The sequence below is a fragment of the Carcharodon carcharias genome, chromosome 12 (genome assembly GCF_017639515.1).
Source record: "Carcharodon carcharias isolate sCarCar2 chromosome 12, sCarCar2.pri, whole genome shotgun sequence".
NCBI lineage: Eukaryota > Metazoa > Chordata > Chondrichthyes > Lamniformes > Lamnidae > Carcharodon > Carcharodon carcharias.
The window spans coordinates 66,037,507-66,062,441 of NC_054478.1; the positions used below are offsets into that span (position 1 = coordinate 66,037,507).

Below are 24,935 nucleotides of genomic sequence, written 5' to 3' on the forward strand. Positions count from 1 at the left end.
ATTGCTACAGTGGCATCTGTAGTGCTGTGGGTACTGTTTTACTACCAAAATGATATATCCTCTGGGTGCCATTTTGGTAAGGTCATTGGGTGTGGGCACCAGAAGTATGCAGACTAGTTAGATCATCAGTCAGAGTATAATGGTGTTTTAAGGTAAGTGCATTTTTAACCTTGGTGCTCTAGCTAACTCCTTTTAAAAAAAAAAACATGCACAGCTGAACATGCATTCAGCAGCAGGAAGAGCCCACGATTTAATGGGACCATACACTGTTTTGTGCAACAAGATAGGATTAATTAATGATCTTATAGTGAAGGTTCCCCTAGGTAGCAGCGACCATAATATCCTTGAATTTTATTTTGTTTGAGGGAGAGAGGAATGGGTCCAAGACTATGTTTTTAAACTTAAATAAGGGCAATTATGAAGGCATAAAACAGAGCTGGCTAAAGTGAATTGGCAAATTAGGTAAGGGGTAGGTCAATAGAGATGCAGTGGCAGACTTTTAAAGGGATATTTCAGAATACACAGAACAGATACATTCCAACGAGCAAGAAAAAGCCCAAGGGATGGTCACATGATCCATGGTTAACTAGAAAGGTTAAAGACAGTTTTTCTTTTAAGTTTCATACTATGTAATTGTGCAAAGATAGGTGGAAGGCCAGAAGATTGGACAGAATATAAATAACAGCAAAGGATTATTAAAAAATTAGTAAGGATGGAAAAATTAGAATACGAGAGAAAGCTAGCCAGAAAAATAAAAATAGATAAAAACAGTATGAGTTTTCATAAATAGTTTAAAAAGAAATGAGTTAACAAAATGAGTGTTGGTCCTATAGAAAGTGAGTCTGGAGAATTGATAATGGAAAACAAGGAGATGGCAGGTGAATTGAAGAGGTGTTTTGCATCAGTCTTCACTATTGAGAATACAAGTAACATCCCAGAAGCAGCTATAAAACAGGAAATGGAAGGGAGGAAGGAATTCAGGAAAACTACAATCACCAGAGAAGTGGGACTGAATAAATTATTCGAGCTATGGGCTGACAAGTGCCTGGGTCCTGATGGACCCAAACTACTCTCCGAGAGGGGGAGAAGGACTCTCACCAGGAGTCCTCATCGACCCAGGATCTTCAGGGGACATTTCTCTTAACTCATGTAAGCCAGAAACAGTGTCTGCATCGAATATTGCTGAAAAAAGATACATTTTTTGTCGATGCTTTTTGTCTTGCACTCGTCAGGACAATTTGCAAGAAAATACCAATGTTAGGGGAAACAACATTATGATATTGTACAAGAAGAGAGTGTTGATTGGTTGGCAAGTGGACTCTGATTGGTAGAGGTGTTGCCATGGAGAATGCACCAATTGATGGCGATGAACAGTTACCTGCGAAACATTTTTTTTAATTTAAAACAGGCAGCCTGACTCTGATCAAGGCATTGCCCTAAGGAATGAACCAGCAAATGGCTATCAATTAGATTGTTTAGCTGAAACAGGCGCAATTTGTGTACATGTTCTTTCTGTCTGCAAAGGACAGGGCCCTATGTATTAATACACGTAGCTTCCAGAATACATAAATGCGCCACACTGAGCCCGACTGACTATCTTAAATTGGTTGTCAGCATAATTCTTGTCACACTGAGGATTATTTAGCAAATGTTGTCCAATTGCAGAATCACATCTAATGTTGGGCACTGTGTTTTCAATAACGCAAGCATAGGCTGGTTGTGTACGGTCTGTACTTTGCCTGTTGCAAACAGTGGAACGGACATGCTGTTTGATATGATCTGCCAGTGTTTGAGACAAAAGGCCGACATACCTAGCATCACACTGGCACTGAAATTCATATGCCACATTACTCATTTGTGCGATAGGCAGAACGTCTTTTTGACTTGATGGCAGAATCATGTTAGTGTTGAATGCCACTCGTGTTGCTATTACTTAGTAGCTGCCTGAAACGCCTAGCTTCACCTGTTGCTCAAATTATTTGAGATGCCTTGACCTTCCACGGTATTCTGAGGAAGACTGGGCACTTCTCAGGGTCAAAAGTGATGGCCTTGTGGCCCATTCATGAGTTTGCATGATATATAACGTGAAATGATCTGATCAAGGTCGCCATTGTTTCGCAGAATGTCTTTGATGTGCCCTATTTCAGCATCAAGCTTGCCTGCTGAGCAGGTGGCTAGGGCTCTATTTACGAGGTTGCTGTTAAGGCCAATTTTATAGCATGTGGAACTGTAAGAGTCCCAACGTGTATATTGACCAGTGAAGGTAGGCTTGTGGTAGACCGTGGCAGAGAACTGCTTTGCAGATTTCTCAATTAGTATGTCAAGGAAGGGGACTTCATTTGACTGCTCCGCTTCAAAGTTGAATTTGAGCGCAGGATGGAGCCCAGTAAGACATGCAAGGAAATTATGACACGTGGCTGCAGATTTAAATATAGCAAATATATCAACCACATATCAGAAATATGCAAGGGTAGGAGGCTGGGTGTCATTCCATCGAAGATACGTTTCTCATGGAACCCAACAAAGATGTTTGCGAGAGCTGGGCCTAGAGGGGATCGATCCCATGGCAACACCATCTATTTGGGCATACATAATCTCATTAAAGCCAAACTGGACTGCACAAGTTGCAGAGTTCATAAGCTCAGTGAATACTGATTAACGCAATGGTGGTGGTTCTAGATTGCCATGATATAGTGCTGCAGCGCAAATACCTATCCTCCTTAAGTGGAACATTGGTGAATAGGCTAGCAATGTCACGTGAGCACAGGGACACAGCATTGCTATCGATATTCAAGTCCTGTATGGTCTTCAGCCCTATCTTACTGTGACTGGTCCTGCAGATCATGAATTGGCCAAGTGGTTGGGCAAGTTGTTAAAACCAGTTTTGAGCAAGTTTTCCACATACACATGAAAGATTCCTTCACATTTGCGAAGATCATACAGGACTTGCATATCGATAGCAATGCTATGTCCATGTGCTCATTTGACATTGCTAGCCTGTTCACCAATGTCACCTAAGGAATAGATATTTGCCTTGCTGTACTATATCATGACAATCTCGATCTGCCACCATTGCGTCAATCAGTGTTCAATGAACTTATGAACTCGCAACCTGTACAGTTGAGTTCAGCTTTAATGACACCATGTATGGCCAAATAAACGGTTTTGCCATGGGTTCTAGGCCCAGCTCTCGCAAACATCTTTGTTGGGTTCAATAAGAAACGTGTCTTCGATGGAATGGCATCCAACCTCCTACCCCTGGCATATTTCTGATATGTGGATGATATGTTTGTTATATTTAAATCTGCAGCTGCATGTAATAATTTCCTTACATGTCCTAATGGGCTCCACCCTGCTCTTAAATTCACCTTTGAAATGGATCAGTCAAATCAACTCCCCTTCCTTGATGTGCTAGTTGAAAAATCTGCCAGGGGATTCTCCACTGGCCCATACACACATTGGGACTCGTACAGTTCCACGTGCTATAAGGTTGGCCTTATTGGCAACCTCATAAATATGACCCAAGCCATCTGGTCACCATGCAAGCGTGATGCTGAAATAGGGTACATGAAAAGACATCCTGTGGGATAATGGCTACTCTGATCAGATCATTTCATGTTGTACATCATGCAAACTCAGGAACGGGCCCAAGGCTATCATTTTTGGTTCTAAAAAGTGCCCAGTCTACCTCAGATTACCCTGGAAAGGCAAAGTATCTCAAAACTTTGAGCAACAGGTGAAACTAAATGTTTCACGCTGCTACCATATGTGGTATTTGCCATTAACAGGATGCTGCCGTCAAGCCAAAAAGATGTTATGCCTGTCACACAAATGAATAATGTGGTGTATAAATTTCAGTGCTGGTGTGATGCTAGGTATGTAGGCCGTATGTCCCAAACACTGGCGGATTTTAACAAACAGCATGTCCCTTCCACTTTTCGTAACATGCAAGGTACAAATCGTACCCAATCAGCCCGAGCTTGCAAAGCTCAAAATACAATGGCCAACATTAGATGTGATTCCATGATTGGGCAACATTTGCTAAATACTCTTCGATGTGCTAAGAATTATGCTGACAACCAATTTAGGATAGGCAGTCGGGCTTGCAGTGTGGCGCATTTACGCCTACTAGAGGCTACATATATTAATACACAGGGCCCTGTTCTTTGTAGACAGAAAGAACATGTACACATGTTGTGCCTGTTTCAGCTAAACAAAATAAGTGGCAGCCCTTTGCTGGTTCATTCCCCAGGGCAATATTTTGACCAGAGTCAAGTTGCCTGTTTTAAATTTAAAACAATACTTGGCAGTTAACTGCCAGTCACAATCAACTGGTGCATTCTCCATGGCAACGCCTCTACAAATTAGAGTCCACTTGCCAACCAATCAACACTCATTTCAAACAGTATAAATATATTGTTTTTCCTGACATTGGCATTTTCTTGCAAATTGTCCTGATGAGTGCAAGACAAAAAGCTTAGATGAAAATCTCTTTTTTTCCAGCAATACTCAAGTTCTGCACTACCAAATGACTTAACATCAACATCGTTTCTGTTTCATGCAGGAGGTGCTCACTGAAATTTAAGACCTCACAGTCCTGCAGCTTCAAAGCGGGGAAAAGGCAGCACTGTTGATAGCCAAAAGTTTCTTCATGTTGCGATGTTTCTAGACTGGAGCAGACAGATTCTCTAACTTCTCCCAGTTTGCTGTCCAACTGCTACATATTCTAAGTTCTTTATGCCAGGACCAGAGAAGTACATTGTGTTCTCTTAAACTGGAGAGAAGCAGGCAAAGCATGCAAATGCCTTTGCCAGGATTGCAGACAGGTCCCATGTTGCAGGGCGCCAGGTGCCATTGCCTGTACACTCAAGGCTTTGAGGGCATTGCATCTAAATGCAGAGGTGTAAAGGTTGCCACTTTTTGGACATGCAATTGATGTGTAACCGTGCTCAGCACAACATGCAGGTTCATGCGTGGTATTATAAGAACATAAGAAATAGAAGCAGGAATAGACCATTTGGCCCCTCAAGTCTGCTCTGCCATTCAATAAGATCATGGCAGGTCTGATTGTGACCTTCGCTCCACTTTCCTGCCTGCCCCCATAATGCTTGACTCCCTTGTCGATGAAAAACCGGTCTAATTCGGTCTTGAATATATTCAATGACCCAGCCTTCAATGCTTGCTGTGGAAGAGTATTGCTCCTCATCACCATTTTAAATGGGAGACCCCTTATTTTTTAAACTGTGCCCCCTGGTTCCAGATTCCCCACATGAGGGAACGAACTCTCAGCATCTAGCCTGTCAAGCCCCCTCAGAATCTTTTGTGTTTTGATAAGATCACCTCTCATTCTTCTAAACTCCAGTGGGTACTGGCCCAACCTGCTCAATCTTTCCTCATAAGCCAGTCCCTTCATCCTAGAAATCAGCCTAGTGAATGTTCTTGGAAATGCTTCCAAAGTAAGTATGTCCTTCCCTTAGTAAGGTGACCAAAACTGTATACAGTACTCTGTATCCACAAATGCCCTGCACAGTTGTAGCAAGACTTCTCTACTTTTGTGCTCCATTCCCCTTGCAATAAAGGCCAATATTCCATTTGCCGCCTTATTTACTTGCAGTACCTGCATGATCACTTGAAGTGATTCATGTGTGAGGACAGCCAGATCCCTTTGTACTGCAGCATTTTAATTTTCTCTGCTAAAGTGGACAACCTCACATTTTCTCACATTTTAAGCCATCTGCCAGATTTTTGCCCACTCATTTAACCTTTCTATACCCCTTGTAGACTCTGTGTATCCTCCTCACAAATTGCTTTCCTACCTATCTTCATATCATCAGAACATTTGGCCACAGTACCATCGATCCCTTCATTTAAGTCATTAATATAGATCAAAAACAATTGAGGCCCCAGCAGTGATCTCTGTGGCACTCCTCTGGTTATAGTTTACTATCCTGAAAATGACCCATTTATTTTGACTCTCCATTTCCTGTTAGTTAGCTAGTCCTCTATTCATGCTAATATATCACTTTTGGAAATTCACATCAATTACATCTACTGGTTCCCATTTATTCACCCTACTTGTTACATCCTCAAAGAACGTGAATAATCTGTCAAACAAGATTTCATAAAACTTATGTTGATGCTGCCTTGATAGGACATTTAGAAAATCATCATAATGGATTAAAATCTTTAATAATGGATTCTAATATTTTCCTAGTGACAGATGTTAGACTAACTGGCCTATACTTTTGCTTATTTATTCCCTCCTCTTGAAGAGGTGTTACATTTGTGGTTTTTCAATCCACTCGGCGCTTTTAAAAATGTAGGGAATTTTAGAAGATTACAATCAATACATCCACTATCTCCGCAGCTACTTCTGTTAAGACCCTAGGATGCAGGCTATCAGGTCCAGGGGACTTGTCAGCCTTAAGTTCCATTATTTTTCTCATTACTTTTACTCTAGTGATAGTGATTTAAGTTTCTCCCTTTTTTCTTGATTTTCTACTATTTTTGGAATGCTTTTTGTGTCTTCTTCTGTGAAGATGATACAAAATACTTGTTCAAAGCCTCTGGCAATTCTTTGTTTTCCGTTATTAATTCTCCAGTCTCACCCTCTAATGAACCAAAGCTCATTTTAGTTCCTATTTTCCTTTTTATAGACTTGTAGAAGCTTTTACTGTCTGTTTTCTTTATTTCTTGCTAGTTTCTCTCATACTCCAATTTCTTCCTCTTAATATTTTGAAATCATTCTTTCTTTGCTGATTTCTAAAATGTTCCAGTCTTCTGGCGAACCACTAATCCTCACAACATTGTACGCCTTTCCTTTCAATTTGATACCACCCTTCCTTGTTTAGTCATGGATGCTGCATACTTTTGTTAGAGTCTTTCTTCCTCAATGGAATATATCTTTATTGAGAGTTATGAAATATCTCCTGCTTCCCTACCATCTTTCCTTTTAACCTATTTACCTGGTCCACTTTAGTTAATTCTGCCTTCATATTTTTGTAATTGCCTTTATTTAAATTTAGGACACTAGTTATGGAGCCACATCTCTCGCTATCAAACTGAATGTGAATTCATCATATTATGATTACTTTTACCAAGAGGATCCTTTACCATGAGGTCTATAATTAAAACTGTCTCATAACACATTACCAGGCCCAAAACAGCCTGTTCCCTGGTAGGTTCTAGAACTTATTATTCTAAGACACTGTCCTGAATACATTTAACAAACTGATGCTCCAGGATATCTTTGCAAATTTGATTTGTCCAATCGATGTGAACATTATTTCAGTACCTTGCAAGCCCCTATTATTTCTTGATGTATACTCTGTCCTATTGTGTACCTACTGTTCGAGGGCCTATAATCTAATCACACGAGTGACTTCTTTTCTATTTCTTATCCCCACCCAAGCTTATTCTACATCTTGATCTTCTAAACCAAGATTATTTCTCACTATTGTATTGATCTCATCCTTTATTAAGAGGTACCCCCACCCCCTTTTTCCTTTCCTCCTGTTCTTCTGAAATGTCAGATACCCTTGAATATTTGGTTCCTAGTTTTGGTCACTTTGCAACTACTTCTCTGTAATGGCTATCATATCATACTCATTTATTTCTATTTGTACTATCAATTCATCCATTGCTGAGAGTATTCAGATAAAGAGCCTTTAATTCTGTGTTTTTATCTTTTTTGCCTACTCTGACCTTATACGCTGGTGCACTCTTATGTTTGCACGCTCTGTCCCTTCCTGTCACAGTCTGGTTATTATTGCCCGTATCATTACCGTGCACAATTGCCTTGTCCTTTCTGTTTAACTTTGCAAATCTCCCGTCACATGAACCCTTCCCCATTTTTAGTTTAAAGCCTCTTGACAACCTAGTTATACTTTACTCCGAGCATGGTTCAGATGAAAGCCATCCCTACAATACAGCTCCCTCTTTCCCCAGAACTGCTGCTGGTGTACCATGAATTGAAACCAATTCCTCCCACTCCAATGTCTGAATCACACATTCAGCTCTCTGATCTTATTTATGCTGTGCCAGTTTGCTCACGGGTCATCTGGTAATCCAGAGATTATTACCTTTGTGGTCTGCTTCTCATTTAGCCTTTGGCTACTTGTACTCCCTCAGCAGAATCTCTTTCTTGGCCCTGTCTATGTCATTGGCACCCAAGTGGACCACAACACCTGGATTCTTCCCTCCCACTCCAAGTTTGACTCCATCCCTGAGAAGATGTCCTTAACCCAGGCACTGGGTAAGCAATATAGCCTTCGGGACTCATGCTGTTGGGTGTAGAGAATGGAATCTATTCCCCTAACTGTACTGCTCTCTATTAAAGCTACATTCCTTTTAACTCCCCCCAGTTGAATGACCCCCTGGACCACGGTGCCATGGTCAGTTTGCTCATCTCACCTGTTGTCCCGGATCTCATCCACCCTGTTGGACAGTTTCTAGGACTGAGGCTCCTCCAGTTCTACTTTCTGGATCCTCTTACCTACCTCTTTTGTGGTCACATCCTCCTGTCCCTGACCATGGACCGATTCAAAGTACCTAGCATGAGGGGCATGACTGCCTCTCAGAACAGGTAACTTTCCCGCCCTTGATGTGCCGCATTCTCCAAAACTCAGATTCCAGCTCATTAACTCTGATTCCAAGTTCCTCAAGCTGCAAACAATGTAGATGTGGTTGCTGTGGATCACATATGTGTCCACCAGAACCCACATGCTACAGTTGCAACACATCACCTCTTTGCCATCTTTACTGTGTTTTATTTAGCAGTTCAAATGGTTATCTGTAGTTAGATCAAGTGGTTTAACTAGTTAAGCTATAAATTTAATACAATAGTTGTGCCTTCACAGTACCAGTACTACTGCTCCTGTTTATAGCAAGGATCCCAGTACCAGTTTAAACTACTGCCCCTGTTTATAGCGAGAAAAAAAATTAAAATTCTCCACCACTCGTCTATCTGCTCACTGAATTAATGCTTCCGGGCTTCAGCTCTCATCTTGCTGCTGGTCTCCAGCTCTTCTCTCTTATACTACTCCTTTTTTGTAAAAAGCCAAAACAGCACCTTCTCCCTCACTGTACCAAATTCTCTCACTTATCACATTCCTAAGTTTACACACTGTCTTGAGCTGCACTCAATCACAAGCTGTTATGTTCATGCTTGCTTACTTTGTGTGCTTAGCAAAACCACCACTGCTGGCTAGAGCCACCAGTTTGAACTAGCCTACTAAGTAACTGATGGTAGCTGCCTCTCCAGCAAAATAAATCACTAAATATCAAAGAAACGCTGTATAAATTCAAATTAGATAACAGTCGTCAGTCTCTCTTTCTGCTTAGGCAGTCCCTCAGGTTTGGGGCTGACTTGCTTCCACTCTGGCACGATGGTTTTTGGGATGGCTGATATGTCCAATTCACACACTCCAGGCTCTGCCATATGTGGGCAGGTGTTGCTTGGACAATCAGTTAGATAAGTTGCTTGGAGGGTTTTGCACTCTCTGCTGACTTGACTTAGCCTCTGCCTGTTCCTGCCAAAGACTCTCCGTGTTTGGTGCCTTCCCAAATGAACCTTCTCACATTATTTGTTGATCATTGAGTTGGGGAGATGTTTGAGCTCTTCAGGGATACTTTGAGGACAACCCTACAGCGTTTCAGTGAAGGTAGTCTTGAGTGATTTAGAGCCTTGAAGCTGGACATGTTGGCTTGGAGGTAGGCCTCGCTGTTGCACTGCCTTTCTTGCCATTGGATTTGAGGATCTTTTGAAGACTGTGCCGGTGGTGCTTTGAGCTGCCTGCATGATGTCATGACCTTAGGGTTTTAGTTCCTGGTCTTCCTCTTCCGAGAAGTTTAATGACTGAAGTTGGAATTACTTTGGTTTTGAATTGAAGGTGGCATGCAACATCCAGGTCCTTGTGGAATTAATGGGATCAAAGGCCAGGATTCTAAACAACCTTAAAATTTACCCCCAATAACTGTTGGGCAATTTTCTTTTGCTTCTCCTGGTAGATCCCTCTGTAGCAATCCCCCTGTTCACTTTGGCACTGTGCTTTCTGTTTGGCTTATCCTTCATGAAGATTTCCATTGCCTCTTCTATGAGCTGCATCATGGTCAGCTCTACAAGTGTTCTCATGGAATTGGAGATCACTTGCATAAAAAAAACCCAGTGGCAAAGTTCTGTTGAAGGAACATCCAGTCCCACCCACTTGGGACAATACATCAGCAATCCTTGTAATATATTGGAGGACAGATTGCTGGGCTGCTGTGAAATTCTGCAAGCCCCTTTCAGTACCGGTATCCACAGCCATGATGGCAGCATTCTGAGCCTTTGTGGCAGTAAGTTGTTCCTGCATGGCAGCAGGCTGAAATTGCATGACCTCAATTTCAACTTCCACTGCACCGCGCAGGCATTGGATGGCTTCTGCCATGGTGGAAAGGGTGAGCTCCAATGTCTTTGCAAAGCCCTGTGCCAAATTGGGCTGGACTCCTAAATGCTCCTCGACAGTGATAGCAGGCTTTCTGGCAAGCCTGTCTCTGCACCAAGTTTATCAACCTTTTTCCACAGTCTGCTTCACAAAATCCTCATCTGAATCCTCTGCAGTGGCACTCGTGTGTGATCTTGGCCTTTGGGGAGCTAGCTGCAGGTCATTCATGCCTAGTGATTCACCATGTGCAAATCCTGCAGTATGCACAGTGCCAGTAGCTGAGCTAGTGACTGCAAGTATAGGATCAAGTGACTTCGCACCCAGTGCCTGACAAAGTTGCAGTTCTTGTGCCTTTTTCTTTGCAGATACCCAAGAGTGGCTTGCAGTGAGGAAAGGGGATGGGGTGGGATTGCAGTGGTGGAAGAAGAGGCGCATGCTTATATCATTTGCAGCTTGTATATCAGAAGAGATTGTGGGATGACCATTAATTGGGATGTGAGGAGGTCAGTTAGATAGGAAAATGCCAGAACTATGATTTCAGCCCCGCCAGTGGCCATGGGCTCAGTCATGGCTGCTCTTGTTTGTCAGCACTGCCTCCTCCTCCGTGGGGAGGATTTGCAGCCATCCCTGTTCCCCACCAGTTGGCTTTTGCTGCCTCTGTTTATGTGCCACCTTGTTCAGAGGAAAGTGTGTCAGTGAGTGTGGTGCAATATGTTTGGGTGATGTGCTTGTCATAATTGAATAGCTGGCAATATGTACAAGATGAGAAGATTGGATATGAGGCTTGTAGCTGTGCTAAGTGTGTGTGATGGTAAGGTGAAGTTATTAAAGTTGGGTATTGAATGTGAATGTTGGTTGGTGAATGAAAGAAGTTGGTGAATTGAGCAGTGTGTGAGGTTAATGGTTCATTTGTAAGGCAAATGACATTTGAAGATGCATTCACTGATCTTGATCAGTTGTGAAGATCATTAAACTTCTTCCTCCGCTGCATTTAGGTCCTTGGTGTTAGACTGCTTGCATTGACAGTGATGGCTATCTGCTCCCATTGCCTTCTCAATGTCTGTCTGGAGGGCCTCCTGACTCCCTGTGGGTAAAGGACCTCTGTCCTCCTGTCCATTTCCTGCACCAAGGCCTCCAGTGCTGCGTTAGACAACCTTGGAGCATGCTCTTGGCTCTGTTGTGCCACTTTCACTCTTGCAGGTCAGAATGTCCTCAGCCACTTCCAGCACCTGCTGCAGCCAGAATGCACTTCCCCTTAAAGAGGTGCAGGCTGGGTTTAGGAGGTGCTAGCTTGCACAAGTTTGGGCTCCCTGCTGCGGCGTGCAGCCACTTGACAGCGTGTGGATTGCACGCTACTAACATTTAAATTAATAGGCAACATGAAGTTTGCACAATGCCTGCATTGCAATGGACTCATGGGGACCATGATGCTCCTTTTTCAGACTTTTTTCCAATGTTTGCCAGACTTTTGAAATCTGCACCATCTGCATATTTTTGTGTATGGCTAAGTCTTTTTTATAGCAGAAGTATTTAAATGGCTGCTTAACTTTTTCTAGTTTTATAGTTTTCAAATAGTTCCCGACCTTTGACATGTATTTAATAAACTCATATTAGTTACTTGCCAGAGCTAGCAGCACCATCAGACAGTTTATTCAATATCATTGTTTAACTTTAAAACCAACAGTGACAGCTAATGTATTGAGCAAAATACTGCGGATGCTGGATATCTGAAATAAAAACAGAAAATTCTGGAAAAACTCAGCAGGTTTGGCAGCATCTGCGAAGAGAAAAACAGAGTTAACGTTTCCAGTCCACTTGACTTTTTCAGAGCTAAAGAGAAGTAGAAATATATTGGATTTTATACTGTTTAAGACGGGGTGGAGCAGAATAGAAGGTTAGGGATAGGTGGGAGCGAAGGAAAAATTTAACAAAGATATCATGGACACAGGACAAAGGGAGCATAAATGGTAGTGTTAAAGGCGAAAGAAGGTGCTGATAGTGGCATAAAAAGTAAGATAACAGAATGTGTCAATAGCAGAACAAGGGTCAGCACTCTGTAAGCATGACCCAGACCTTCCTGTCATTTGCCATTTCAGCACACCATCTTGCTCTTATGCCCACATGTACACCCTTGGCCTGCTGCAATGTTCCAGTGAAGCTCAGCGCAAACTGACAGAACAGCATTTCATCTTCTGATTAGGCACTTTTTAACAAAGCGGTCACCCAGTCTGCATTTAGTCTCCCCAGTGCAGAGGAGACCGCATTGGGAGCAGTGAATACAGTAGGCCAATTAAAGGAGATGCAAGTGAAGCCCTACTTCACCTGAAAGGAGTGTTTGGGGGCTGGGACAGTGAGGAGGTAAAGGGTCAGGTGTTGCACCTTTTGCAATTGCACGGGAAGGTGCTGTGGGAAGGGGGTGAGGAGTTGGGGGTGATGGAGGAGTGGACCAGGTTGTCACGGAGGAAACAGTCATTACATTGACAGGGAATATAATGTGGCAAAATGTGAGGTTATGCACTTTGGTGGGAAGAAGAGAGGAACTGAATATCATTTAAATGAATAAAGACTGCAGAAAGCTGCAGCACAGAGGGATTTGGGAGTCCTTGTGCATGAATCCGCAAAAGATAAAATACAAGTTCAACAGGTAATAGAGAAGGCAAATGGAATGTTGGCATTTATTTCAAAGGGAATGGAGTATAAAATTGGGGAGACTTGCTAAAACAATACAAGGCACTAGTTCGACCACACCTAGAATACTTTGAATAGTTTTGGTCCCTTTATCTAAGGAAAGATATACTGGCATCGGAGGTAGTCCAGAGAAGGTTCACTAGTTTGATCCTGGGTTTGGAGGGATTTTCTTATGAGCAGAGGTTGAGTAGATTGGGCCTGTACTCATTGGAGTTTAGAAGAATGAGAGGTGACCTTATTGAAACATATAAGATTCTTAGGGGGCTCGATAGGGTAGATGCTGAGATAGCAGAACAAGGGTCAGTGCTCTGCAAGCATGACCCAGACCTTCCTGTCGCTTGTCATTTCAACACACCATCTTGCTCTTATGCCCACATGTACACCCTTGGCCTGCTGCAATGTTCCAGTGAAGCTCAATGCAAACTGGCGGAATAGCATTTCATTTTTTGATTAGCCACTCTCCTTGTGGGAGAGCCTAGGAATAGAGGGCATAATCTGAGTAATCTCTGCATTTAGTCTCCTCAGTGTAGTGGAGCCCGCATTGGGAGCAGTGAATACAGTAGACCAATTGAAGGAGATGCAAGTGAATCACTGCTTCACCTGAAAGGAGTGTTTGGGGGCTGGGACAGTGAGGAGGGAGGAAGTAAAGGGGTAGGTGTTAAATCTCAGAGTAAAGGGTTGTCCATTTAAAACAGATGAGGAGCAATTTCTTCTCTGAGGCTAGTTAATCTGTGGAATTCTTTACCACAGAGAGCTGTAGAGACTGCGTTGTTAAGTATGTCCAAGGCTGAGATACAGATTTTTAATCAGTAAGAGAATCAAGGATTATGGGGAAAAGGCGGGAAAGTGGAGTTGAGGAATATCAGATCAGCCATGATCTCATTGAATGGCGGAGCAGACTCGATGGGCTGCTCCTTCGTCTTATGGGGGTGAGGGGAAGATGTGTTTGGTGGTGGCATCATGCTGGAGTTGGCAGACATGGCAGAGGATGATCCGTTGAATATTGAGTCTGGTGGGGTGACAAGGGGACCCTATCATGATTCTGGGAGGGAGGGGAAGGGGTGAGGGAAGGGGTGAGGGCAGAGGTGCAGGAGATGGCAGACACAGTTGAGGGCCTTGTCAACCGCATTGGGGGTACCCTCGGTTAAGGAAAAACTAAGATATGTCAGAAGTGCCGTTTGTCAGGTAGCATCATCAGAACACATGCCATGGAGGCGGAAGAACTAGGAGAATGGGATGGAATCCTTACAGGAAGCAGGGCGTGAGGAGCTGTAGGAGCCAGTGGGCTTGTAATGAAAAACAAAAACAGAATTACCTGGAAAAACTCAGCAGGTCTGGCAGCATCGGCAGGGTCGAAGGGTCATGAGGACGCGAAACGTCAACTCTTCTTCTCCGCCGATGCTGCCTGACCTGCTGAGTTTTTCCAGGTAATTCTGTTTTTGTTTTGGATTTCCAGCATCCACAGTTTTTTGTTTTTATCTCTGGGCTTGTAATGAATATTGGCACAGCATCTATCACCAGAAATGGAGATAGAGAGGTCAAGGGTGGGAAGGGAAGTGTTGGAGATGGACCATGTGAAAGTGAGAGAGGGGTGGAAATCAGAAGCAAAATCGATAAATTTTTCCAGGCCCAGACTCGAGCATGAATCAGCACCAATGTCGTCGTCAATGTAATGAAAGAGTTGTGGGGTTTATTGAGCTACTGTTTTTGTTTTCCATTGTAATGACTTGTCATAGTTAATTGAGAAAATGGAGCTATATTTAATAAACTCATTGTCTGTTAAGCATGTTTTCTTTTGGCTATGTTGGTCACTAGGTGTGAAAATAGTTCTCCAGGAGATATTTTAGCATTGATGGAACTTTTTTTGTGGTTTCATTTGGAGGCATCAAAAAGATTGATGCGGGATGTGAAAAATTCTCACTTGGCAAAAAGATGCATCGTTTTGCGTTTGGGCTATAACTGAATACATATTCTGGGAAAATAGCTTTTCTGTGCACCGTTGATGTTAGTTGCTAAAAATAGATCAGTCTGCATTTCCTGGCTGCTGCCACTCATCTTCATGCGATCTAGAAATCTTGAGAACCATTTCCTTGGTGCTGTTCACAAGTGTTTCAATCTCTTATGCCACAAAGTAGAAAGAAGTAGTTTTTCATCCTTTGTACTTGATACAATGTATGTGTTCTGTGTGTTCATATGGAGCTGTGCAGACATATTTACTCCCCTGGCAGGAGTGATAAGTTGAAAGATATCTTAGTCAAGGCTGAATCAAAACTGATAATGCTAGAGTTCTGGAGCAGATTGTGCCCACTTTATGCTTTCAGCTGCAAATGTTGCCATGGTATGTGTTGGGTGGGAAGACTCAAGGGGTTCATTTTATGTTTTAAATAAACATCCAAGTACTTGGATTGCTGAAGATAAATGTCTTGTGCAATTTGTCTAATTGGAAAACTTTTAATAGAAGCCCAGAAAGAAAGCAATTGAAAGCTCCAGCAATAGTGAAAGTGAATCAGGCACGTCATCAGACTCTTCCAGCGAGGGTTTGAGCAGCAGTGATTCTGATGACTTTGATGACGACGACGATGATGACGACGATGATGATGACGATGACGACGACGATGACGATGAGGAGGATGATGATGATGATCATAGCATTGGTGAAGAAGATAGTGAGGAGGGTGATTCAGATTCTGAAACTGAAGCTCCACATGCAAAGAAGGCGAAGGTAAAATTTAAGACAAGATTATTGTTTCCTTCAAATAGATGTGTGGCATATTTTAATATTTATTCTTTGGCTGACTTTGTACTTAGATATATTATTAGCATTTTTATTTGTGTGTTGGATAGTTAATTTTGCTTTTCACCAACTCAGATTTACATGTGCACTGACTTTCATCCCTTCCATCCCTGACTTCCAATAGCGACTGACTTTCAAAAAGCAGTCAGTGCATTTCATTAATTATTTGTCTAAGCTTGCTAATGTTCTCTTTGTCGTAAAAGACCCAATTGATTTTAACAAATTTTTAGAAAATTATTTTGCTATACATAGCTTCTGTTTCTCAGTTCACCTTTTGTTCTTTTGTATTGTTGGGTCCAGTTTTAAACAAAAATTGAGCTTTACATTCATTCCACATGACAACCTGCTGAGAGTTTGTGAAGATCAATTGAAGTAGCTGTATGTCATAAGATAGATAAATCATGAATTAGACAAAGGGCTTTTAGGTATTAGTCAAACAATTTGTTTATACATTGTAGAAGAATACTGTTGTGTAATTAGTATGTTATTAAAAACTTGACGAATGTTAATACACCTTTTGAAGGTCAAAGGTAACATGAAAATATGTGGAAGTATACATTTCAACAGAACTGAAGATAAAATGTTCAAATCATGTAGCAGAAGTATGACATATCTGATACTTTGTACCTATTATTATTTATGCCTGAAGGCTTCTGCAATGCATATTAACCTGTGCACACACCAGTCTGCTGCTCTTTGTTCATATGGTCGGAGTAAAGTCTTAATAACGTAAAATCCTGAGCCCTTCTAATGATGGCAAGAAGGAAGACTTTATTTGTTTACCTGGATTATCAAAAATTGTGATTCAGTTAAGTAGGTTGACATCAAAATACAATATAATAGCACAGGGTAAATATTTGACACTCATGCCTGAGTATGTATTGTTTCAGTATTTTGTTTTCACTCTGATGGGATGTAGCTCATCAGAAAGATTCAGATTGCTACCTTGCTACTTAATCACCTGTGCAGAATTCAGATTATTGCAGGGGTAGGAATATTTTTTGACTGCATTCTTGCTTTATGGGATAAATATTGGCATGGAGGAAGTGGTGTTGAAACTTGCAGTTAGAATCATAAGTGCAGCACAGGAGACCTTTTGGCCCAGTGTGCCTGTGCCTGTGCCAGCTTTGTGAAAGACCTGTCCAATTCATCCCGCTTTCCCCCTACTTCCCCATAGCCCTGCAGATTTTTCCTTTCCGAGTATTTATCTAACTTCCTTTTGGAAGTTACCATTGAATGTGGTTCCTACACCCTTTCCAGCGGTGCACTTCAGATCGTCATATCTGGTGTCCCTCATTGCTTATGGATCGTTTGCCAATTACCTTAAATTGTGTCCTCTGTTAGCAAATCTTCTGCCACTGGAAACAGTTTATCTTAATTTACTCTATCCAAACCCTTCATGGTTTGGAACAACTCTATCAAATCTCCTCTTAATCATCTTTGCTCAAAGATGAACAATCCCAGCTTCTCCAGCCCTTCCACATAACTCATTCCTATACCCCTAGTACCATTGCATTAAATCTCCTCTGTGCCTTCTCCAAGATCTTGATATCTTTCCTGAAGTGTGTTGCTGAGAATTTCCACAGTCCTGCATCTGGAGCCGAACCAGATGACAAAAAAACAATAGAATGTACACTGAAGGTAATTGGCCAAAGGACTAGAGGGGAGATGAGTATAATTTTTTTTTTGGAGTGTGTTATGATCTGGAATGCACTGCCTGAAAGAGTGGCATAAACAGATTCAATAAAAGGGAATTGAATAAATACTTGAAAGGAAATATTTGCAGGACTATAGAGAAAGAGCAGGGTGGTGGGACTAATCTTAATCTCTAATCTCTTCTGTGCTACATCATTCTGTACAGAGAAATATTGAAGAGATGGATAATGGGCCAAAAAGTGACAGATGGAATGTAATATCAGTAGTGTGCAGTGGTACATTTTGGTAAAGGAACTGACGCTCATAATTATACTCTAAACAGAAGTAATCTCATTGATTTGAGGATAAAGGTTCTTGGGACCTTGTAGACAGTGCTTCAAGTTGATGAGGCTGTTTTTTAAAAAAGAAAGCTAATGGAGTTCTAGGTATCACAATAAGAAGTATAGATATAAAATCCAAGAAGTGGGTCTATGTCAGGCCTTAATAGGAGTACTTAGCACTGAATTAGACTGCATACTGTCAGAAGACTAGAAGAAGGATATTGAGGCTTTAGAGAGAGTGCAGTGCAAATTCACTAAGATGTTCCCTGGTATTACCAACTCTTTGTATATATTCAGTTATGATACGGCAGGTGGTAATTGCCTGGTTGACCAAATCCTTGAGGGAAACTTGGCCACACTATCACAACGTTTTTGCAATTCGTATTTATTATGAGAAGATTTGTGCACGGAATTCAGAAGTAATGAGTCCAGTAACACCTTTAGAGATTTTAAAAATTAAATTAAAACATTTATTAACAAAAGAAAAGAATAAAACATGTACACAAGATTATATTTACATGGTTACTTAATGTTATAACAATTCCCCAAATTCCTAGTTAACCAGACTCCCAACTACAAGCCCTCTTTAAGGCAACAGTCCAAAATAGATTTTAAATTTATAGCGACAATCAGTAGGGTTACCACAAACACCCAATCGACAGTGGAATTCCAAAGGCTTTTAACCCAATTTTGGTTACTGCAACAGCACACTTCTGCAAAGTGGCTAGAGGCTGTTCCCCAAGTCTGTTTCACCTTCCAGGTGTACCTTTCAGATATTACATGGCCATACCTCATACAGCCTTCCATTCTTCTTTAAATATATTTTTCCTTCATTGATTTGTAAATCCCATTTTTCCCACATGTCTTTGGAATTTACTTTTCCCATAATATAAAAAATCTTTTTCTGTTGTCATCATGGTCAGCCCTTTTGGGAAAAATCAATGTAATAAACTGCCCTATTTATCTTGTTAGTTGTAAACATCCTACCATCTAGTTGAAAACCAAACACCTCTCCACTTACCTTAAAATGCAAATTTTATTCACACCCTATCTGCTGACTTTACCCTAGCTTACTCATTAGCATTTCAAATGCCCTTCTTACACCTAACTCTTTTGATAATTCCAACCTTGCAAACCATCTGTCTCTAATTTAATTAAATCAGCCACACACAACCATCCACACACACAAAAGCATAAACCTACTTTACAATTAATACAAATAATATTATGAAAAATATGATAGTTTTGTGATAATTCACATATGTGAATATCTCTCTCCTTCTGGCCCATTCGTACACTTATCTATTCTGTACTCTATTCATGTTGTCCTACTTTTATTTTTTGACTGGAAAATATATTTTCTATTTACCAACATTTATTTGTAACAAAAAGACTCTCTAATAGCTTAATTCCTTGCAAAAATGATTAGCTTTCTTAAGTCTGTTCTATATGGCTCAGATAGTTATTTAAATGTCTCTTTGCTAACCTGAGGAATGTTAGATCTGCATTGACATCTCTTAGTTAGGAAACAGAAAATCAGCCAGGATTTTTACATATATACCGCTAAAGAGCCCAATGTGAACCTAGTTGGTTACTGATGGCAACCTATTCAATTTTGCAGAGCATCACAACTAAACCAAATTGTTTTCTCTCCTCCACTTCCAGTTGCATGCTTTTCCCAGAAATTAACTAGATAAAGGCAGGAGCAAGAACCCCATCTCATCTTTTCCTTGGACCTTCATCTCTTTCTACACTACTGGCTCCAACACAAGTGCTGATCCCAGTTACTTATTTTCTGTATGGAAAAAGCCTAATTTTCTAAAACTTTTTAAAGATGATTATAAAAGTTAATCTTAGCATTAGCAAGCCTAAGTATAAAAGTGTTGAAAAAAGGACGTAACCTATGATTCTTTAAATATCATAAATTTAAATTTTATTTGCAGAGTTTGATGCACACTGCGAAGGAGCCAAAAGAAACAGGCCAGACTGTTCGTGACCTTAAGCATTCACATGACAAAAGAATGAACCAGCATCTACACCTTGCCACAGAATCTCAGACTTCACATTCATTCCAATCCCAGCAAAAACAGCCTCCGGTTTTGTCACAACTTTCCCTCATTTTCCAGACCTCTCACACAAATGATGAGTCTGATAAAAAACATCAGAGTGTCATTCAGTCCACAGGACTAACAGTTGGGATGAAACCTGTGCCTTTGGTCAATCAGGGAAGGAAAGAATCTTCTCCAAAACTAACTGGTGCTTTGCCTGAACTTCTAAAGGCAGGGAATATATCTGCTTCTGAAGAACTGGGGTCACCACATGATCTTCGTTTGAAGCAGGCAAGTTGACTTAATACCTTCAGTTATCGTGGTTTGAGTGTATAAAACTGAAAAATCTAGGCACGGGGCCAAAACCCATTATCAGGCCACCATCGACTTTAAAAGGAGTAGGAGAAAAAATGTGATACGTTGAGATGTGGTTGATCAGACCATATGAAGCTTGAATTTTAAATACTTATGATTGTAAATTCAAAGCTTAGGTGAGGTTTTCCTTTTCATTTTGAATTGTTTTCTAAGTGCTGCATTACTGGTGACGAATCATTTTCATTTACTGTAAAGGAAAACCTTTCCAACTGTTTTTGAAGCAGCTTAAACCATTACACCAGAACTAATCAACGTAGTTTTGTTAGTTTACCTTTACAAAAAGATCTGTCATCAGACAGATTAAAAATGTTTTTCTTTAATACAACTAGCCAGCCCTGCCCACCTCCCTCCCACAAATTCTGGAGGGTCTGTCATCTTTATGATTAAGACATTCCGATAATAATTCTTGGAGTGCTTTAGGTAAATTTGCACCGTCTGATATTTTCTTTAATGCATATTGTCTGTACTTGTTGATTTGCATTATCAGGCTATGAACAGCAAGTTGACATCCTGAAGACATGCAAATACATTATTTTAGTAGCAGTGAACATTGATCTTTTGATCCACTATTGAGTTTTATGGTTTAGACTCCTGCCTTGGCTTTACATCTGTTTTAAAGATCTGACCTTAATGTAACTCCAGGATTTATAAAATGTACAGCTGTGCTTCTACACTGGATCCTAATGAAAATTTCTTGTAGTTGTTAGGGCTAATTTTGCAAATGCCTACCTGTAGTGGGGAGCCTTGTCCCTCCAGTAGGACCTATAGAGAAATCACATCTGTGATCTCCAGTATGGGTTCATTGTGGGCAATGTTCTCCACCAGTAATATGCTTTCAAAAATTGGCATTATAGTTTCTATTTTGAAATTATTGCAAGTGCATTAGATAATAAAGTGAAGTGAAACCAGATAGCTAATACAGCTACTCATGAAAATGACAAGCAACTAAAATTTAACATTGTTGTCATAAATATTTGCATATTGGTTTTGGCTTGCATTGTTTTTATTCTATTGAACATTTTAATTAATGATAATTGACTATTCTGTTCTATTTACAGGAACTATTTAAGCAGTCATTTCCAGCACAATTAAAGAAACAACAAGAACAGTACAAGGCCCAGAAGAAGGCAGCAGCAGGTGGTAACAAGAGCTTCCAGACCCCATTGTCTAGTCCGAAATCTGCTGCTAATTCACCAGCACACCAGAAGCTGCCTCCAATTGATGGTAACCAGTCAAACCCCTTGATAATAAGTGCACTTGTAGCACAGCAGCAACCTAATGGGGTAATTCAAAGTGTCATTCAGGAAGCACCTTTGGCACTTACGACCAAATCTAGAATCCAAATTAAGAATTCTGACAAAGTAGTTACAAACTCTGGTAGCACTACATCCATTTTGCCACTTTCCCTGGGTTCTAATTTGAAGAATCATTCCAGCAATCATGTGACAGCAGTTCGACATTCTACCTCTCCTGTATTATCCCAGAGTTCTCCAAAAGACAAATCAGTGAGCGTTAAGATCACTGCACCTGTCCAGCATCAACATCATTCTATCCAATCTTTGGCTGATCATTTTAGAGGGAATGAATCTGATATTCCAAGTAGCAAAGATTCTGATGAGTCCAATGAAGAGGAAGAGGAAGATGAAGATGACGATGATGATGATGAGGAAGATTCTGATAGTCAATCAGGTTGGAATTGATATTAATGTACTTTTTTAAAAAAAAATGGATTTTGAAAGGAGGATTTCTATGTAATGTAGAGGTTGAAGCTCACGTTAGGCAATAGAGCAAAACATGTTAATGAATCCAAAACCTGTTTTGCCCTCTGCCTGATCTTCCTTTCTATTGAAGTTAGTGGAGGGAAAATCAGGTGGCGTATAAAACAGACTACTGATTTGTTCTCACCTGTTTTGTGCTACTCTCCAAGACAAATTTTGCTTAATATTTTTCCACATACAACACATATTTCAGCATCATATCAATTTTATAAGAGCAGATCCTATTTCAGATCACTTAAATTCTCTCCACCTAGTGCTTACTGCAACCTCTTTTTTGCTATATTTTTTTCATAAACATTAGGTAACCAACTGAATATTGTGCTAAGTATATGAAAACAATAAAAAAAACTCATGCTAAATTGGTGCAGCACAATTTTGATACTATGATATCCAACTTTATTTAAGTCTACAGTGGAGAATTTTTATTGTGTAACTGGCATATAATGCTGCATAGGTTTCTTTTTATTACTATTCTCTCCCTTTTTGTCCATCACCAGAAGTTATACATGTATACAAGTTATACATTATTAGGATTTTAAGCTGGTAAGGGAGATGGAGGTTTCAGACAAGAATGAATTTATAAGTCTGAAGGGAAAAGACAAGGCTGTAAAGCAGAGAAGCGATATGGTTAAAATCAAGCATATTGTGGCAGGAAGTAACAGAGTTAACTAACATAGTTGGACATTAGCTAGCAATGAAGGACACATCAGGAAAAATAGTAAAATGTTAAAATTTAAGGCAGTATGTCTGAATGCTCGAAGCATTTGTAACAAGGTAGTTGAATTAATGACACCAGTATAAATAAATGGGTGTAAACTAATGGTCACGACGACATCTCAATGATGGCTAAGGTTGGGAACTAAATGTTCCAGGACATTTGATTTTTAGAAAAGATAGGCAAAATGGAAAATGAGCAGGGGTAATCCTGATAAAGGATGAGATAAATGTAGAAGCGAGAGAGAGGATCTTAGCCTAGCAAATCAGAATGTAGAATCAGTATGCGTAGATCTAAGAAATAGCAAAGGGCTGAAAACACTTGGAGTAGTTTATAAGTCCGCTGACAGCAATGAAGTGTTGGACAGAGTATAAATCAAGGAATTAAAGGAGCATGTAATGAGGATAATATAATAATATTGTGAGACTTCAATGTTTGTATCAACTGGGCAAACGAAATTGGCAGAAGTAGCTTGGAGGACAAGTTTATGGAATGCATTCAAAACAATTTTCTAGAATAGTATGTAAAGGGACCAACTAGAGAATAGGCTATTAACAATGTGAGGAGATTTGTTCTTATGGTGACTGCCCTACAGATGATCGAAGGAAGTTGGAAGCCTTTTTTTGTTCTCCCATCAATTCCATGCTGAGTATAGTACCACAGGAATGGCTCCCCTCTGGTATATGACTAAAGTGCTCATTATTTGTGTTAGCCAAGATGATAAGTGCTGGTGCAGCCAACTTCAGCCCTGTCCTCGCCTGGTGTCTGCACACATGGGTTTCCAGCACCTGATGTTAAATAACATGCAGGAGGCAGGACTCTGACAAGATATTTCCCCTACATTGTGGATGCATTATTGCTTATCAGGAGGCAATTATTACATCTCTGATTTGGCATTTTAACTGAAAAATTACATTATCTACTTTTTAACAGAGACAGTCTTGTCATTTATGGAACTCTGTTGAAACTTAGATTTCTTGCTCATGTTCAGGAGTGTTTGACCCTCAGTGCAAAGTTATCCCTCACCTGACTGCAATTTTACAGTGTTAAGACGTGAGTAATTAACATAAATTCCTGGCGCAGCATTGACCTTGTGCTGGTAACTCGACTGATGAGTACTTGTGAAAAATGTGGTTAACACCTGAATTTAAAACAGATGAGTCATATAAGTGGCTGCATCTATTGGTAAATATTGTTTCAGGATTTAAAAAATTTCAAAAAGTTTAAAATATTTGTCAGCCTTTGCCAATGCTGTAAAGGGGAGGGAAGAATTAATTGAAAATAAATACAATATATAGGCATGAAATGAAGTCAGTCGGCAAATGCTGGAGCAGGGCACTAATCTGACCCCCAACCGCCTCAGTTGTTGACAGGCAAAGTGGACATGCAGCTTTATGAGATAAGTATAAAGAGGATTGTACTATTTGGTATTCTGGGACATCCTCGCCAGTGACTGCCTGTCAGGAAATGGCAGCCAAATTCAAAGGTTTGTATAACACGTGAATGGCTTCAGTAATGCTTCGCACTCTCGAGTACTTGCTATCTGTGAAAGATTTTATGTGCTGTTGAGGTGATATCACCCTTCCTCAGTGCATGTGTTGCCTCTTGCAGACAAAGTTCTGTCACTTTCTTGGTGCGACTGTTGATCACATTTTTAGTGTCAGTGTTACTGACCATCCTTCTTAATGGACCTCCTATTCCTTATGATCAGAGTATGTTCTTTTCTATCCAGTATCTATTTAAATGTAGCAAGAAATGGGGTCAAAATGGAGACAGTCTTGTCCTCTGTACTCCAGGATAATTGAATATATTGCATGTGATCTCCTCAACTTAGAAGGCAGAAGAATTCATACTGCCAGTTCACAGTTCAGACTATAAACTCACAGATTAAGTTATTGGATGTTAAACCAGTGAATGAACACTACTCAGTACAAACTATATATTAACAGTAATAACAAAGTTTACAATGCTTGATATTAAAATAGACACTTCTCTAGCACCAACCCTTAACCTTAATTTGACCCTTGAAAGATTTAGGTATCAGCATTACCAGAGTCCTCTTACTACTGAGTTTAAACAGCCAAATATAAATCTGCTTCCTGTAGTTCCTTGCTACAGACTTGTCTGTTCAAGCAGC

General features: G+C 40.5%; 1 protein-coding gene across 9 annotated transcripts in view; it reads left to right on the forward strand.

The window, feature by feature from the left end:
- baz2ba (bromodomain adjacent to zinc finger domain, 2Ba) overlaps positions 1–24,935 on the forward strand; it is a 313,230-nt gene that overhangs the window by 173,000 nt on the left and 115,295 nt on the right. For all 9 annotated transcript variants that reach the window (XM_041200669.1, XM_041200670.1, XM_041200661.1 and 6 more), the window contains 3 exons: positions 15,571–15,834; positions 19,826–20,221; positions 21,364–21,994. In XM_041200669.1, the coding sequence (XP_041056603.1) occupies positions 15,571–15,834; positions 19,826–20,221; positions 21,364–21,994 (1,291 nt within the window). The remainder of the gene's footprint in view (positions 1–15,570; positions 15,835–19,825; positions 20,222–21,363; positions 21,995–24,935) is intronic.